General features: G+C 40.6%; 1 protein-coding gene and 1 long non-coding RNA gene across 2 annotated transcripts in view; one reads left to right on the top strand and one right to left on the bottom strand.

The window, feature by feature from the left end:
- The first annotated feature begins 240 nt into the window (after nucleotides 1–240).
- Nucleotides 241–16101, top strand: part of avl9 (AVL9 homolog (S. cerevisiase)) — a 39461-nt gene continuing 23600 nt past the window's right edge. The window contains 4 exon segments of the mRNA XM_061921311.1: nucleotides 241–455; nucleotides 8084–8204; nucleotides 12267–12352; nucleotides 12425–12496. Of these exon segments, the coding sequence (XP_061777295.1) occupies nucleotides 396–455; nucleotides 8084–8204; nucleotides 12267–12352; nucleotides 12425–12496 (339 nt within the window). The 5' untranslated portion in view covers nucleotides 241–395.
- Nucleotides 7889–15513, bottom strand: LOC133569138 (uncharacterized). Its single transcript, XR_009809760.1, has 3 exons — nucleotides 14356–15513; nucleotides 8328–8395; nucleotides 7889–8234 (listed from the first exon to the last, which is right to left on the bottom strand). It is a non-coding gene; the product is annotated as an uncharacterized LOC133569138 (long non-coding RNA).

Here is a 16101-nt window from a genome sequence, read left to right as displayed (position 1 = left end):
GTGCCCTGGTAAATTATTCATCTCCAGAGAGTGTATGGTTGGCTCAAGATGGTTCAACGCTACTCTGATAACGCAGCTCAGCTAACAGGCACAACAAAAACAACAAAACATTATTGGACTAAACTACAAATGGATTATTTATTGTTATCGAGACCAGACACGAGTGATTACATCGTCTTAATGAGTTATTTTAATGCCAAAGAGTCGTGTGGGCCGGAAGCGGAAGTGCGCGGCGGTGACCTCTCTCACTTCGTCTCGCAGCTTGGAGTAGTCTCGACCGGGCTGTCAAAGCGCGGAACCAAACGGCGGCTCGTCGCTGTGTTTACACCCGGCCGCCGAACTCCCACAACGCCGCAGGGTCGTGAGAACCTCCCGGGAGGAGGAGGAGGAGGAGGATGAGCGGGCCGGTGCTGCACATCGTGGTGGTCGGCTTCCACCACAAGAAAGGTTGCCAGGTGCGTTAGCAACATGCTAACTGCTAGCTGTTGTTTATACGGTGGTTGATGATGCTGCTTCAGCTGCTCGGCGCTTACGTAAGACTTCCTTCCAGCTCAAAAGCAACATTTATCTCCCGTCTTTCCTGTTTGGACGCACTGGAGCGTCACAATATGACGAATTAATGTCCTCACTTTTGTGTCGCTTCATGCATCGTTTCCTCTCAATTACTAACAAAAAGGGGGCGGAGCTTCCGTATATAATGTGACACTAATAATGTTCATAACTGTGTTAAGTTGGCCCGTCTACCTCGTTAAAATCATCCCAAACTTGTCCCAAACGTTTATTATGCATACTATTTTGGCCGTTACGGATTTTAAGTATTTTTTTTAAATTTAATTTTCAAAATCTTTATAATATTCAACAAAAAAGTAATAATACTCCACAAAGGGGGCGGGGCCTCCGAATATACAATGTTACCAGTTATGTCTATAACTGGTAACATTGTGTTAAAGGCCTACCAAAATGAGATGTTCTTATTTAAACGGGGATAGCAGGTCCATTCTATGTGTCATACTTGATCATTTCGCGATATTGCCATATTTTTGCTGAAAGGATTTATTAGAGAACATCGACGATAAAGTTCGCAAATTTTGGTCGGTAATAAAAAGCCTTGCCTTGACCAGATGCGCGCGTCACGTCACGGATTGTAGGGCTCCTCACATCCTCACATTGTTTATAATCATAGCCACCAGCAGCAAGAGCGATTCGGACCGAGAAAGCGACGATGAAAGATTCGTGGATGAGGAAAGTTAGAGTCAAGCACTAGAAAAAAAATAAAAAGGCAACGCAGTGGAAGCGATTCAGATGTTATTAGACACATTTACAAGGACAATAAGTTGCCCCCTCTACCTCGTTAAAATCTTCCCAAACTTGTCCCAATTGTTTATTCTACATACCATTTTTGCCGTTACGGATTTTAAGTATTTTATTCATTTTTTTTTTTTTTCTAAATCTTTATAATAGTCAACATTTACATACAATCAAAAAAGTAATAATAATCCACAAAGGGGGCGGAGCCTCCGAATATAATGTGACACTAATAATGTTCATAACTGTGTTAAGTTGCCCCCTCTACCTCGTCAAAATCTTCCCAAACTGGTTCCAAACCTTTATTCTGCATACTATTTTGGCCGTTACGGATTTTAAGTATTTTTTTTATTTAATTAAATTTTAAATTTTTTTATAATATTCAACAAAGAAGTAATAATAATCCACAAAGGGGGCGGGGCCTCCGAATATACAAAGTTACCAGTTATGTCTATAACTGGTAACATTGTGTTAAAGGCCTACCAAAATGAGATGTTCTTATTTAAACGGGGATAGCAGGTCCATTCTATGTGTCATACTTGATCATTTCGCGATATTGCCATATTTTTGCTGAAAGGATTTATTATAGAACATCGACGATAAAGTTCGCAACTTCTGGTCGCTAATAAAAAGCCTTGCCTTGACCAGATGCGCGCGTGACGTCACGGATTGTAGGGCTCCTCACATCCTCACATTGTTTGTAATCATAGCCACCAGCAGCAAAAGCGATTCGGACCGAGAAAGCGACGATGAAGGATTCGTGGATGAGGAAAGTTCGAGTGAAGCACTAGGAAAAAAAAAAATAAAATAAAAAGGCAACGCAGTGGAAGCGATTCAGATGTTATTAGACACATTTACAAGGACAATAAGTTGTCCCCTCTACCTCGTTAAAATCTTCCCAAACTTGTCCCAATCGTTTATTCTACATACTATTTTTGCCGTTACGGATTTTAAGTATTTCATTCATTTTTTTTTTTTCAAAATCTTTATAATATTCAACATTTACATACAATCAAATAAGTAATAATAATCCAAAAAGGGGGCGGAGCCTCCGAATATGATGTGACAATAATAATGTTCATAACTGTGGTAAGTTGCCCCCTCTACCTCGTCAAAATCTTCCCAAACTTGTCCCAATCATTTATGCTACATAGTATTTTTGCCGTTACGGATTTGAAGTATTTTTTTAAGAAAAATAACATTTTCAAAATCTTTATAATATTCAACATTTACACACAATCACATAAATAGTAATAATCCACAAGGGGGGCGGAGCCTCCGAATATAATGTGACACTAATAATGTTCATAACTGGTAACATTGTGTTAAGTTGCCCCCTCTAAACTTGTCGTTTTTTCTACATACTATTTTTGCCGTTACAAATTTTAAGTATTTTTACAATTTTTTAAATTCTCTAAATCTTTATAATATTCAAAATTTACATACAATCAAAAAAGTAATAATAATCCACAAAGGGGGCGGAGCCTCCGAATATAATGTGACACTAATAATGTTCATAACTGTGTTAAGTTGGCCCCTCTACCTCGTCAAAATCTTCCCAAACTGGTTCCAAACCTTTATTCTGCATACTATTTTGGCCGTTACGGATTTTAAGTATTTTTTTTATTTAATTAAATTTTCAAAATTTTTATAATATTCAACAAAGAAGTAATAATAATCCACAAAGGGGGCGGGGCCTCCTAATATACAATGTTACCAGTTATGTTCATATCTGATAACATTGTGTTAAAGGCCTACTGAAATGAGATTTTCTTATTTAAACGGGGATAGCAGGTCCATTCTATGTGTCATACTTCATCATTTCGCGATATTGCCATATTTTTGCTGAAAGGATTTATTAGAGAACATCGACGATAAAGTATGTAACTTTTGGTCGCTAATAAAAAGCCTTGCTTTGACCAGATGCGCGCGTCACGTCACGGATTGTAGGGCTCCTCACATCCTCACATTGTTTATAATCATAGCCACCAGCAGCAAGAGCGATTCGGACCGAGAAAGCGACGATGAAGGATTCGTGGATGAGGAAAGTTAGAGTGAAGCACTAGGATAAAAACATAAAAATAAAAAGGCAACGCAGTGGGAGCGATTCAGATGTTATTAGACACATTTACGAGGATAATTCTGGAAAATCCCTTATCTGCTTATTGTGTTAATAGTGTTTTAGTGAGATTATAAAGTCATACCTGAAAGTCTGATGGCTGCGGTGAACGCCAGTGTCTCTTAGAGAAGCCAAGGAGCCAAGATCACAGCTGCCTTTTTGACAGCTACAGGAGGAGGTCCCATAATCCACTCAAGTCTCCGGTAAGAGTCGACTTAATATCACAATTTTCCCATCCAATACTTGCTGGTTGACGTAGAAAAACATGTTCGCTTGACCGCTCTGTGTTAAAGCTTCACAACAAGAAAATAAACACCGGCTGTGTTTTGGTTGCTAAAGGCAGCTGCAATCCATTGCTTTCCAACAACAGCATTCTTATTTGACATCTCTATTATTAATTGAACAAATTGCAAAAGATTCAGCAACAAAGATGTCCAAAATACTGTGTAATTATGCGATGAAAAGAGACGACTTATAGCTGGGAACGGTGCTGGGCTGAAATGTCCCCTCTACCCAATAACGTTACTAACACGCGTCATCATAAGCGTCAACATTCCGCGACATTTTCAACCCATATTCAGTTGAATATGCTACAAAGACAACATATTTGATGTTCAAACTCATAAACTTTTTTTGCAAATAATCATTAACTTTAGAATTTGTTGCCAGCAACAAGTGCCAAAGAAGTTGGGAAAGGTGGCAATAAATACTGATAAAGTTGAGGAATGCTCATCAAACACTTATATGGAACATCCCACGGGTGTGCAGGCTACAGTACAGTACATATTCCGTACAATTGACCACTAAATGGTAACACCCCAATAAGTTTTTCAACTTGCTTAAGTCGGGGTCCACCTTAATCAAGTCATGTTGGTGCACCTAACCAGCCCATGCATGAATTAAAACATTGCCTTATTAGCATCTGCCCAGCAGTGAAATGAAGGTTGTGTTTGTTCACCAGCAATCTGAATCCTCTGCATAGTTTGCACAATCAATGCCGCCCGTGGCTGGACTCACACTCCAAACCTGTTCTGCGTGCTCCGTGCAATTACCCTGCAGCATGACAAAAGACGAGGATGCGTGGTGGTGGCGGCGGTGGCTTCTGCCGCCTTCCATCAGTCTTCCTGCCCCGGGACAGAAAAACGACAACAGAGCCTCAGATGGCTTGTTGCCATGAATTGATTAACGTGGACCCCGACTTAAACAAGTTGAAAAACTTATTGGGGTGTTACCATTTAGTGGTCAATTGTACGGAATATGTACTGTACTGTGCAATCTACTAATAAAAGTTTCAATCAATCAATCAGGGAAAGTCTAAATAAAAGAGGAGGCGTACAATCTTTCGCCAGAGAACGGTGAGACTGTACAAGGGTACGGTCCAGACGTCTCTCCTCAATTGAGCTAAATTTGATTCTGTCTCTGTTTAATTCCTTCTTTCTTGTCTTGTTTAATAGATGTCAGTAGATGTTACCATGAATTGATTAAGGTGGACCCCGACTTAAACAAGTTGAAAAACTTATTGGGCTGTTAGCATTTAGTGGTCAATTCTACGGAATATGTACTGTACTGTGCAATCTACTAATAAAAGTTTCAATCAATCAATCAGGGAAAGTCTAAATAAAAGAGGAGGCGTACAATCTTTCGCCAGAGAACGGTGAGACTGTACAAGAGTACGGTCTAGAAGTCTCTCCTCAATTGAGCCAAATTTAATTCTGTCTCTGTTTAATTCCTTCTTTCTTGTCTTGTTTAATAGATGTCAGTAGATGTTACCATGAATTGATTAACGTGGACCCCGACTTAAACAAGTTGAAAAACCTATTGGGGTGTTACCATTTAGTGGTCAATTGTATGGAATATGTACTGTACTGTGCAATCTACTAATACAAGTTTCAATCAATCAATCAGGGAAAGTCTAAATAAAAGAGGAGGCGTACAATCTTTCGCCAGAGAACGGTGAGACTGTACAAGAGTACGGTCCAGACGTCTCTCCTCAATTGAGCCAAATTTAATTCTGTCTCTGTTTAATTCCTTCTTTCTTGTCTTGTTTAATAGATGTCAGTAGATGTTACCATGAATTGATTAAGGTGGACCCCGACTTAAACAAATTGAAAAACTTATTGGGGTGTTACCATTTAGTGGTCAATTGTACGGAATATGTACTGTACTGTGCAATCTACTAATAAAAGTTTCAATCAATCAATGGAGGCCATGCGATATGCCCGTGACCCCCCGCTGGCTATCACATGTTTTATTGCCTCCTCTTACACCTGCTGGACCGGCAGGAGGCCAACTGTTGGGGCCACACCACATTCTGGTCCTCCTTTCGCTTAACCAGTCGCATCACAAACAAGTTTACAAAAACAGCCAAGTCATCTGTTTTAATTACGAACCCCGTTTCCTTATGAGTCGGGAAATTGTGTTAAATGTAAATATAAATGAAATACAATGATTTGCAAATCCTTTTCAACCCATATTCAGTTGAATATGCTACAAAGACAACATATTGTTTTTATTTTTTTTTTGCAAATAATAATTAACTTAGATATTCATGGCTGCAACATGTGCCAAAGTAGTTGGGAAAGGGCATGTTCACCACTGTGTTACATCACATTTTCTTTTAACAACACTCAATAAACGTTTGGGAACTGAGGAAACTAATTGTTGAAGCTTTGAAAGTGGAATTCTTTCCCATTCTTGTTTTATGTAGAGCTTCAGTCGTTCAACAGTCCGGGGTCTCCGCTGTCGTATTTTACGCTTCATAATGCGCCATTTTCCATGGGAGACAGGTCTAGACTGCAGGCTGGCCAAGAAAATACCCACATTCTTTTTTTTTTAAGAAAACCATGCTGTTGTAACACGTGCTGAATGTGTCTTGGTATTGTCTTGCTGAAATAAGCAGGGGCGTCCATGATAACGTTATTTGGATGACAACATATGTTGCTCCAAAACCTGTATGGACCATTCAGCATTAATGGTGCCTTCACAGATGTGTAAGTTACCCATGCCTTGGGCACTAATACACCCCCATACCATCACAGATGCTGGCTTTTGAATTTTGCGCCTAAAACAATCCGAATGGTTATTTTCCTCTTTGTTCCGGAAGACACCACGTCCACAGTTTCCAAATATAATTTGAAATGTGGACTCGTCAGGACACTTTCCACTTTGCATCAGTCCATCTTAGATGAGCTCGGGCCCAGAGAAGCCGGCGGCGTTCCTGGGTGTTGTTGATAAATGGGTTTTGCTTTGCATAGTAGAGTTTTAACTTGCACTTACAGATGTAGCAACCAACTGTAGTTACTGACAGTTTGTTTATGAAGTGTTCCTGAGCCCATGTGGCAGGGGTCGGGAACCTTTTTGGCTGAGAGAGCCAAGAAGCCAGATATTTTAAAATGTATTTCCGTAAGAGCCATATAATATTTTTTTTAACACTGAACACAACAAAATGCGTGCATTTTTAAGAAAGACCAACATTTCTAGAGAAGTCTCTTATTCTTTGTAATAACATTGTTATTCTGAAGCTAACTGTGGAGGGGCGTGGCCCGCGGGCCTGCAGCAAAGCAGGGTGTTGCCAGGACAGGCCTCGAATTCAGCGACAGGTGCGTAGACGGCCCACCTGGGCCTTTTTATCTGACCACCTGTCGCTATGTTATAAGCAGCAGCCAGGAGGAGAGACGGGCTTGGGGGCTAGAAACCAAAGCGCGAGCAAGAACGAAAGAGAAAAAGACAATTGCTGGAAAGCAACTGAGAGACTTATTGAAAAATAAAACAATATTGTAACCCTGAAACTGGCTCTCATGTCAGCGCTCGGTGGTCAGAAGCCCCACACTAACCAATAATAAATAAATGACTTCTTACCATCTTCTTGAACATAAAAATGCATGACAATATTTAATATTTTGAACGTTATTTTTAACACTGTGATTACAAGTGGAATTATTCATTATTCATCGTGTTAAGCAATGTCAGCTCAGATTTATCCGAGAGCCAGATGCGGTCATCAAAAGAGCCACATCTGGCTCGCGAGCCATAGGTTCCCTACCCCTGCCATATGGTGATATCCTTTACAAATTTGCTTTCAAATCGGTGATCCTCGCCCCATCCCTTGTTTGTGAATGACTTAGCACTTCATGGAAGCTGCTTTTATACCCAATCATGGCACCCACCTGTTCCCAATTAGCCTGCACACCTGTGGGATGTTCCAAATAAGTGTTTGATGAGCATTTCTCGACTTTATCAGCATTTATTGCCACCTTTTCCAACTTTTTTGTCACGTGTTGCTGGCGTCGAATTCTAAAGTTAATGATTATTTGCAAAAAAAAAACAATGTTTATCAGTTTGAACATCAAATATGTTGTTTTTGTAGCATATTCAACTGAATATGGGTTGAAAATGATTTGCAAATCATTGTATTCCGTTTATATTTACATCTAACACAATTTTGCAACTCATATGGAAACGGGGTTTGTACTTAGATTGCAGTTTTTGCAGTTTACTGTACTTCCGGGACCTCCTGTGAAAAACCATGGAATGTTAATTTTTTTAAAGCAGAACAAGACAATGAGGAGTAATTGCATAGTTATTTAAAAAAAACAAAGTGTGTGTAAACTGCTGATTCATCATTGCCACCTACAATATTTTCCTCCGTTTTCACGGCAGGTGGAGTTTTCCTACCCGCCGCTGATGCCGCACGAAGGTCACGACAGCAACAGGCTGCCCGAGGAGTGGAAGTACCTTCCTTTCCTGGCTCTTCCAGACGGAGCGCACAACTACCAGGAAGGTGGGACGGCTTTCATTTCCACCTGAGACACTGAGCAACAACAACAACAAAAATGTAGAAGTTAGATGGCAGGAAATTGTTGCCGGGTAGATTTTGTGGAGCATCCATCCATTCATTTTATACCGCTTGTCCCTTTTTGGGGGGGCGCAGAGCCTATCACAGCTGCATTCGGGCGGAAGGCGGGGTACACCCTGGCATGGATAGAATAAAACAACAGTAGTGCTCACACTAAAAGAAAAAAAGGTCATTGGCTAGCTATGTACAAAATTAATGAGTTAAATAATTATATACATTAAAATGTATATTATAAATACACTATTAGTGAATTATATTTTATATAGCGCTTTTTCTCTAGTGACTCAAAGCGCTTTACATAGTGAAACCCAATATCTAATTTTTACATTTAAAGCAGTGTGGGTGGCACTGGGAGCAGGTGGGTAAAGTGTCTTGCCCAAGGACACAACGGCAGTGACTAGGATGGCAGAAGCGGGTATCGAACCTGCAACCCTCAAGTTGCTGGCACGGCCGCTCTACCAACCGAGCTATACTATATTTACTGTATAAATATATAATAAATTTAAAAGAGGCCCCATGTGGCCTGATAAGCTTTTCAATGTGGCCCGCCGGATTTTACCCCCCAATTTTTTTTTAGATCTTTAAGATCGAAACTGAAACTATATGTGCTTTTTTTGGTTGTTGTTTTTTTTACCATTTGAGTTCATATTTCACTGTGTTTGTGTTGCATTTCGCTTGATTAATAATCATAATAATACATTTTACTTATAAGGTGCCTTTCTGGGCACTCTAGGACACCGTATAAAATCAATCAATCAATCAATGTTTATTTATATAGCCCCAAATCACAAATGTCTCAAAGGACTGCACAAATCATTATGACTACAACATCCTCGGAAGAACCCACAAAATCAATACAATAAAATCAATTGGAATATATTGATTGAGTGATTGTAAAATACATGGATGTTCATATGTTGTCAATATTCAGTGTTTTATCCTTCATAGTTAATATTGTAAATCCCAATTTCTTTATTTTCAAGTACATTCTGGGTGTCTCCTTCAGTTAAAAAAATGTAATTTCAAAAGTGTTGTACACAAAACAAAGGTTCAAAAATATAAATAAATACAAAACACGATAAGTACAGATTAAGTTTTGGACGCACAGGTTAACAAAGCAAACAATGAAATAGTAATAAAAGTAAATAGGAATATCTATAAAAACAAAAAATAGGCATCAATACTAGATGAAGGCGTCCATCATCCATCCATTTTCAACCGCTTGTCACTTTTGGAGTCGCGGGGGGTGCTGGAGCCTATCTCAGTTTCATTCAGGCGGAAGGCGGCGTACGCCCTGGACAAGTCACCACATTCACCATCACATTCACACTCCCAGGCGTGCATCATGTGAACTAATAATCACACTTTTAATTTGATCAAATAAGGGCCATAAAAATGAATTAAAAGGACTTAAGGTTATGTAAAAACATGTTTAAATGTTGTCCCTATTTGTGTTGAATTGTGTCTATTAAAGTTTGCTTGAATTGATGTAAAAATATGGAAATTACCGCTATGAGAAACATATTTGCACACTTAATTATATCTTTCAATGTAAAAAATATATATCAGAGAGAAAGTGTCCTGTAGTGGAGCTTTTTTTTTTTGTTAATCACAATCACAGCTGTACAAATTAAACAAAGGTTAAAAAAAAAAATCACAATAAGTAAAGAAAAGACAAATACACAGATTAATTGTGATGAGCTGGCGACTTGTCCTGGGTGTAACCCGCCTATTTCCGGATGCAGCTAAGATAGGCATCTAATTCGTCCAGCTTCCATACACTTTACAAGAAAAACATTGGCGGCAAATTCCGTAGCTTGCTTGATTGACATTCACGGCACCCGAGGGTCTTGTGAGATGACGCTGGCTGCTGCCAGTTCATTATTATGAAAAAATGACAGAGAGGAAGGCGAGAAACACTTTTTATTTCAACAGACTTTCGCGCCGTCCCTTCCGTCAAAACTCTAAAGGCCGACTGCACATTTCCTATCTTCACAATAAAAGCCCTGCTTCATGCTGCCTGCGCTAACAAAATAAGAGTCTCGGAAAGCTGGCGTGCACAAGTGATGTGCACGCCAGCTTTCTGAGGGATCGCTTGTGCACGCCAGTTTTCCGAGACTCTGTATTTAGTTAGCGCAGGCAGCATGAAGCAGGGCTTTTATTGTGAAGATAGGAAATGTGCGGTCGGCCTTTAGAGTTTTGACGGAAGGTACGGCGCGAGAGTCTGTTGAAATAAAAAGTGTTTCTCGCCTTCCTCTCGGTCATATTTTCATAATAATGATCTTGCAGCAGCCAGCGTCATCTCACAAGACCCTCCGGTACCGTGAATGTCATTTAAGTGACGTCTTGGTGAAGATTGATGATCACTCATTTTTAGGTCTATTTTTTTTAGAAGCCTGGCTGGAGATCGACTGACACACCCCCCGCGGTCGACTGGTAGCTCGCGATCGAAGTAATGGGCACCCCTGCTTTAACACATCTTTATTTGATATGACTATAAACAAAATGTTGGACTCCGCCAAGGCTGTCCTTTGTCACCGATTCTGTTCATAACTTTTATGGACAGAATTTCTAGGCGCAGTCAAGGCGTTGAGGGGTTCCGGTTTGGTAACCGCAGGATTAGGTCTCTGCTTTTTGCAGATGATGTGGTCCTGATGGCTTCATCTGACCGGGATCTTCAGCTCTCGCTGGATCGGTTCGCGACCGGAATGAGAATCAGCACCTCCAAGTCCGAGTCCATGGTTCTCTCCCGGAAAAGGGTGGAGTGCTATCTCCGGGTTGGGGAGGAGACCCTGCCCCAAGTGGAGGAGTTCAAGTACCGAGGAGTCTTGTTCACGAGTGAGGGAAGAGTGGATGGTGAGATCGACAGACGGATCGGTGCGGCGTCTTCAGTAATGCGGACGTTGTACCGATCCGTTGTGGTGAAGAAGGAGCTGAGCCGGAAGGCAAAGCTCTCAATTTACCGGTCGATCTACGTTCCCATCTTCACCTATGGCAGTGGTTCTCAAATGGGGGTACGCGTACCCCTGGGGGTACTTGAAGGTATGCCAAGGAGTACGTAAGGTTTTCTACTGCACCCTGTTCAAGAAGTCGCATTATCGGTAAGAACTATTTTAGTCATTATTGGTTAGTTTCAGAAAAACAATGAAGAGTGGATGGTGAGATCGACAGGCGGATCGGTGCGGCGTCTTCAGTAATGCGGACGTTGTACCGATCCGTTGTGGTGAAGAAGGAGCTGAGCCGGAAGGCAAAGCTCTCAATTTACCGGTCGATCTACGTTCCCATCCTCACCTATGGTCATGAGCTTTGGGTCATGACCGAAAGGATAAGATCACGGGTACAAGCGGCCCAAATGAGTTTTCTCTGCCGGGTGGCGGGTCTCTCCCTTAGAGATAGGGTGAGAAGCTCTGCCATCCGGGAGGAACTCAAAGTAAAGCCGCTGCTCCTTCACATCGAGAGGAGCCAGATGAGGTGGTTCGGGCATCTGGTCAGGATGCCACCCGAACGCCTCCCTAGGGAGGTGTTTAGGGCACGTCCAACCGGTAGGAGGCCACGGGGAAGACCCAGGACACGTTGGGAAGACTATGTCTCCCGGCTGGCCTGGGAACGCCTCGGGATCCCCCGGGAAGAGCTAGACGAAGTGGCTGGGGAGAGGGAAGTCTGGGTTTCCCTGCTTAGGCTGCTGCCCCCGCGACCCGACCTCGGATAAGCGGAAGATGATGGATGGATGGATAAATGGATATAAACAAAATACGGAATAAATGTCCAACTTGCTAAAACACCGAAATTGTGTGGGGGTTGAATCATTTTGATCACAACTGTAAGTGGTAGAAAATGGGTGGATGGACATTTAGGGAAGGAACAGTGCCCTCTAGTGAGGCTTTTTGATGTGATGATGTGGACAAGCAGCAGGTCGCCAGACAAAGATGACTCCTGTTCGATGAACACAGAAAGAACACCTGCTGTCTTTGTCCCCCCCCCCTGCAGACACCGTCTACTTCCACCTGCCCCCCCGAGGCGGCGATGGCAAGTGCGTCTACGGCGTGTCCTGCTACCGGCAGATTGAGGCGAAGGTCAGTCCCGAGTCGTCGTCTTGTTCGGTTGCCTTTTTTTGGGGTTTTTAACCAATTTGTGAACGCCGGCAGGCTCTGAAGGTGCGACAGGCGGACGTCACGCGGGAGACGGTGCAGAAGAGCGTCTGCGTGCTGAGCCGTGTGGTGAGTCGCGCTTTTGTTGGCACGCTGATGCTTGTAAAACATCCGGACAAAAGTATCCGGACACAGGGAGTGAGGAAATGGATTGTTTGCTGGCTTTTTTTGGGGCTGTTGCGACCTGAAATGCACGTTTTCGTGTCAGCTTTTTCAAAAAGTCGCCACATTTTAAGGCTTATTTTTTCATGAATATTGAAGACATTTTAATCCAGGGGTCACCAACCTTTTTGAAAGCAAGAGCTACTTCTTGGGTACTGATTAATGCCAAGGGCTACCAGTTTGATACACACTTAAATAAATTGCCAGAAATAGCCAATTTACTCAATTCACCTTTAATAAATAAATCTATATACCGGTATGAATAGAAAAATGGGTATTTCTGTCAGTACATTTTTCTTCCTTTTACGGAAGTTTTTTTGTAGAGAATAAATGATGTAAAAATCACTTAATTGGACGGTTTAAAAGAGAAGAAAACAAGAAAAAAAGGAAAATTACATTTTGAAACATAGTTTATCTTCAATTTCCACTCTTTAAAATTCAAAATTCAACCGAAAAAAATGAAGAGAAAAACTAGGTAATTCGAATCTTTTTGAAAAAATCCAAAAAAGAATTTATGGAACATCATTAGTAATTTTTCCAGATTAAGATTAATTTTAGAATTTTGATGACATGTTTTAAATAGGTTAAAATCCAATCTGCACTTTGTTAGAATATATAACAAATTGGACCAAGCTATATTTCTAACAAAGACAAATCATTATTTCTGCGAGATTTTCCAGAACAAAAATTTTAAAAGAAATTCAAAAGACTTTCAAATAAGATTTAAATTTGATTCTACAGATTTTCTAGATTTGCCCGAATATTTAAGAATTTTAATCATAATTGGCCCTAGTGTGTGAATGTTGTCTGTCTATCTGTGTTGGCCCTGCGATGTGGTTGCGACTTGTCCAGGGTGTACACCGCCTTCCGCCCGATTGTAGCTGAGATGGGCGCCAGCGCCCCCCGCAATCCCAAAATGGAATAAGCGGTAGAAAATGGATGGATGGAAGTTTGAAGAAATTTTTCACAAATATTTTTCGTCGAAAAAACAGAAGCTAAAATGAATTAAAATGAATTTATTATTCTTTACAATAATAATAAAAAAATACTTGAATATTGATTTAAATTGTGAGGAAAGAAGAGAAAATAATTTAATAGGTAAAAAGGTATGTTTAAAAATCCTAAGATCATTTTTAAGGTTGTATTTTTTCTCTAAAATTGTCTTTCTGAAAGTTATAAGAAGCAAAGTCAAACAATTAATGAATTTATTTAAACAAGTGAAGACCAAGTCTTTAAAATATTTTCTTGGATTTTCAAATTCTATTTGAGTTTTGTGTCTTTTAGAATTAAAAATGTCGAGCAAAGCCAGACCAGCTTGCTAGTAAATAAATACAATTTAAAAAATAGAGGCGGCTCACTGGTAAGTGCTGCTATTTGAGCTATTTTTAGAACAGGCTGGCGGGCGGCTCATCTGGTCCTTACGGGCGACCTGGTGCCCGCGTTGGTGACCCCTGTTTTAATCCATGGTTTTGTAACCCTAAAAAGCTCAGAATTTTAACAGATCCAACTAAATATAGTATACATGTCTATATATACTGGATTTTTCGGACTATATATATAAGCCGCACCCACCAAATTTTACAAGGAAAAATACTTCTTCCATTTATTAGTCACACTAGACTCTTAGCCAATGTTTACTTAAATAGCCCTAAATGACGAGTGTCTCAAAGGACTGATACATTGATATAAACGTTATGAAATGAGATATATATGTTGTGAAATGAGACATTTACACAGGAAGATTGTGTACATGTTTGTTTACATACCTTAAATGTTTCCAAACGGTGTCTGTCAGGTTCAAACACTGATGACATCTATTAAAACAGACAAGAAGCAAGGAATTAAACAGAGACAGAATTCAAATTAGCTCACTGAAGAGAAACGTCTGGGCTGTATTCTCTGTACAGTCTTCCACCACGTCCAGGCAAGAGGATTGCACGCCTCCTCTTTTATTTGGACTTTGCCTGATTACGTAGCAACAGCTGATTTTAAGGGGACGGGGGGTCGTAAACAGCCGTCGCCATTGGTCACAAAAAAGTTAAAGAAAAAGATGCCTGGAGGTGGGTCAGGTCCTGCTTCCTCCCCGCTTTGTAGCTCTCGGGTCAAGACAAGATCTTCCTGTGGATTACAATAGATCAAAGAAACTGAACCCCTCCTGTCTCCTCCCCTCCTACACAGAGGAGTTTTACAAGCCCTTTTGCTTGGTAGGATCAAAGACAGCTTTTGTCCTCTCGCCAGGAACTCATGGAAACACAAAGTTTTGTGATAACTTAGATACATTATTCTGACAGTGGCTGTAAAACGGGTGACAAAACGATAAAGGAGGCCATATAAAATTATTGGCGGGCGACATAAAATGATAAAGGAGGCCATATAAAATGATTTGGCGGGCGACATAAAACGATAAAGGAGGCCATATAAAATGAGGTGGCGGGCGACAAAACGATAAAGTAGGCCATATAAAATGATGTGGCGGGCGACATAAAACGATAAAGGAGGCCATATAAAATGATGTGGCGGGCGACATAAAACGATAAAGGAGGCCATATAAAATGATTTGGCGGGCGACATAAAATGATAAAGGAGGCCATATAAAATGATGTGGCGGGCGACAAAACGATAAAGGAGGCCATATAAAATGATGTGACAGGTTACATAAAATGATAAAGGAGGCCATATAAAATGATGTGACGGGTGACAAAACGATAAAGGAGGCCATAAAAAATGATTTGGCGAGCGACATAAAACGATAAAGGAGGCCATATAAAATGATTTGGCGGGCGACATAAAACGATAAAGGAGGCCATATAAAATGAGGTGGCGGGCGACAAAACGATAAAGTAGGCCATATAAAATGATGTGGCGGGCGACATAAAACGATAAAGGAGGCCATATAAAATGATGTGGCGGGCGACATAAAACGATAAAGGAGGCCATATAAAATGATGTGACAGGTTACATAAAATGATAAAGAAGGCCATATAAAATGAGGTGGCGGGCGACAAAACGATAAAGTAGGCCATATAAAATGATGTGGCGGGCGACATAAAACGATAAAGGAGGCCATATAAAATGAGGTGGCGGGCGACAAAACGATAAAGGAGGCCATATAAAATGATGTGACAGGTTACATAAAACGAAAAAGGAGGCCATATAAAATGATGTGACAGGTTACATAAAATGATAAAGAAGGCCATATAAAATGATGTGGCGGGTGACATAAAACGATAAAGGAGGCCATATAAAATGATGTGACAGGTTACATAAAATGATAAAGAAGGCCATATAAAATGATTTGGCGGGCGACATAAAACGATAAAGGAGGCCATATAAAATGATGTGGCGGGCGACATAAAATGATAAAGGAGGCCATATAAAATGATGTGACAGGTTACATAAAATGATAAAGGAGGCCATATAAAATGATGTGGCGGGCGACAAAATGATAAAGGAGGCCATATAAAATGATGTGACAGGTTACATAAAATGATAAAGGAGGCCATATAAAATGA

Source organism: Nerophis ophidion, linkage group LG15, assembly GCF_033978795.1.
Source record: "Nerophis ophidion isolate RoL-2023_Sa linkage group LG15, RoL_Noph_v1.0, whole genome shotgun sequence".
Classification (NCBI taxonomy): Eukaryota; Metazoa; Chordata; class Actinopteri; order Syngnathiformes; family Syngnathidae; genus Nerophis; species Nerophis ophidion.
This window is presented reverse-complemented; position numbering and strand designations above follow the sequence as displayed.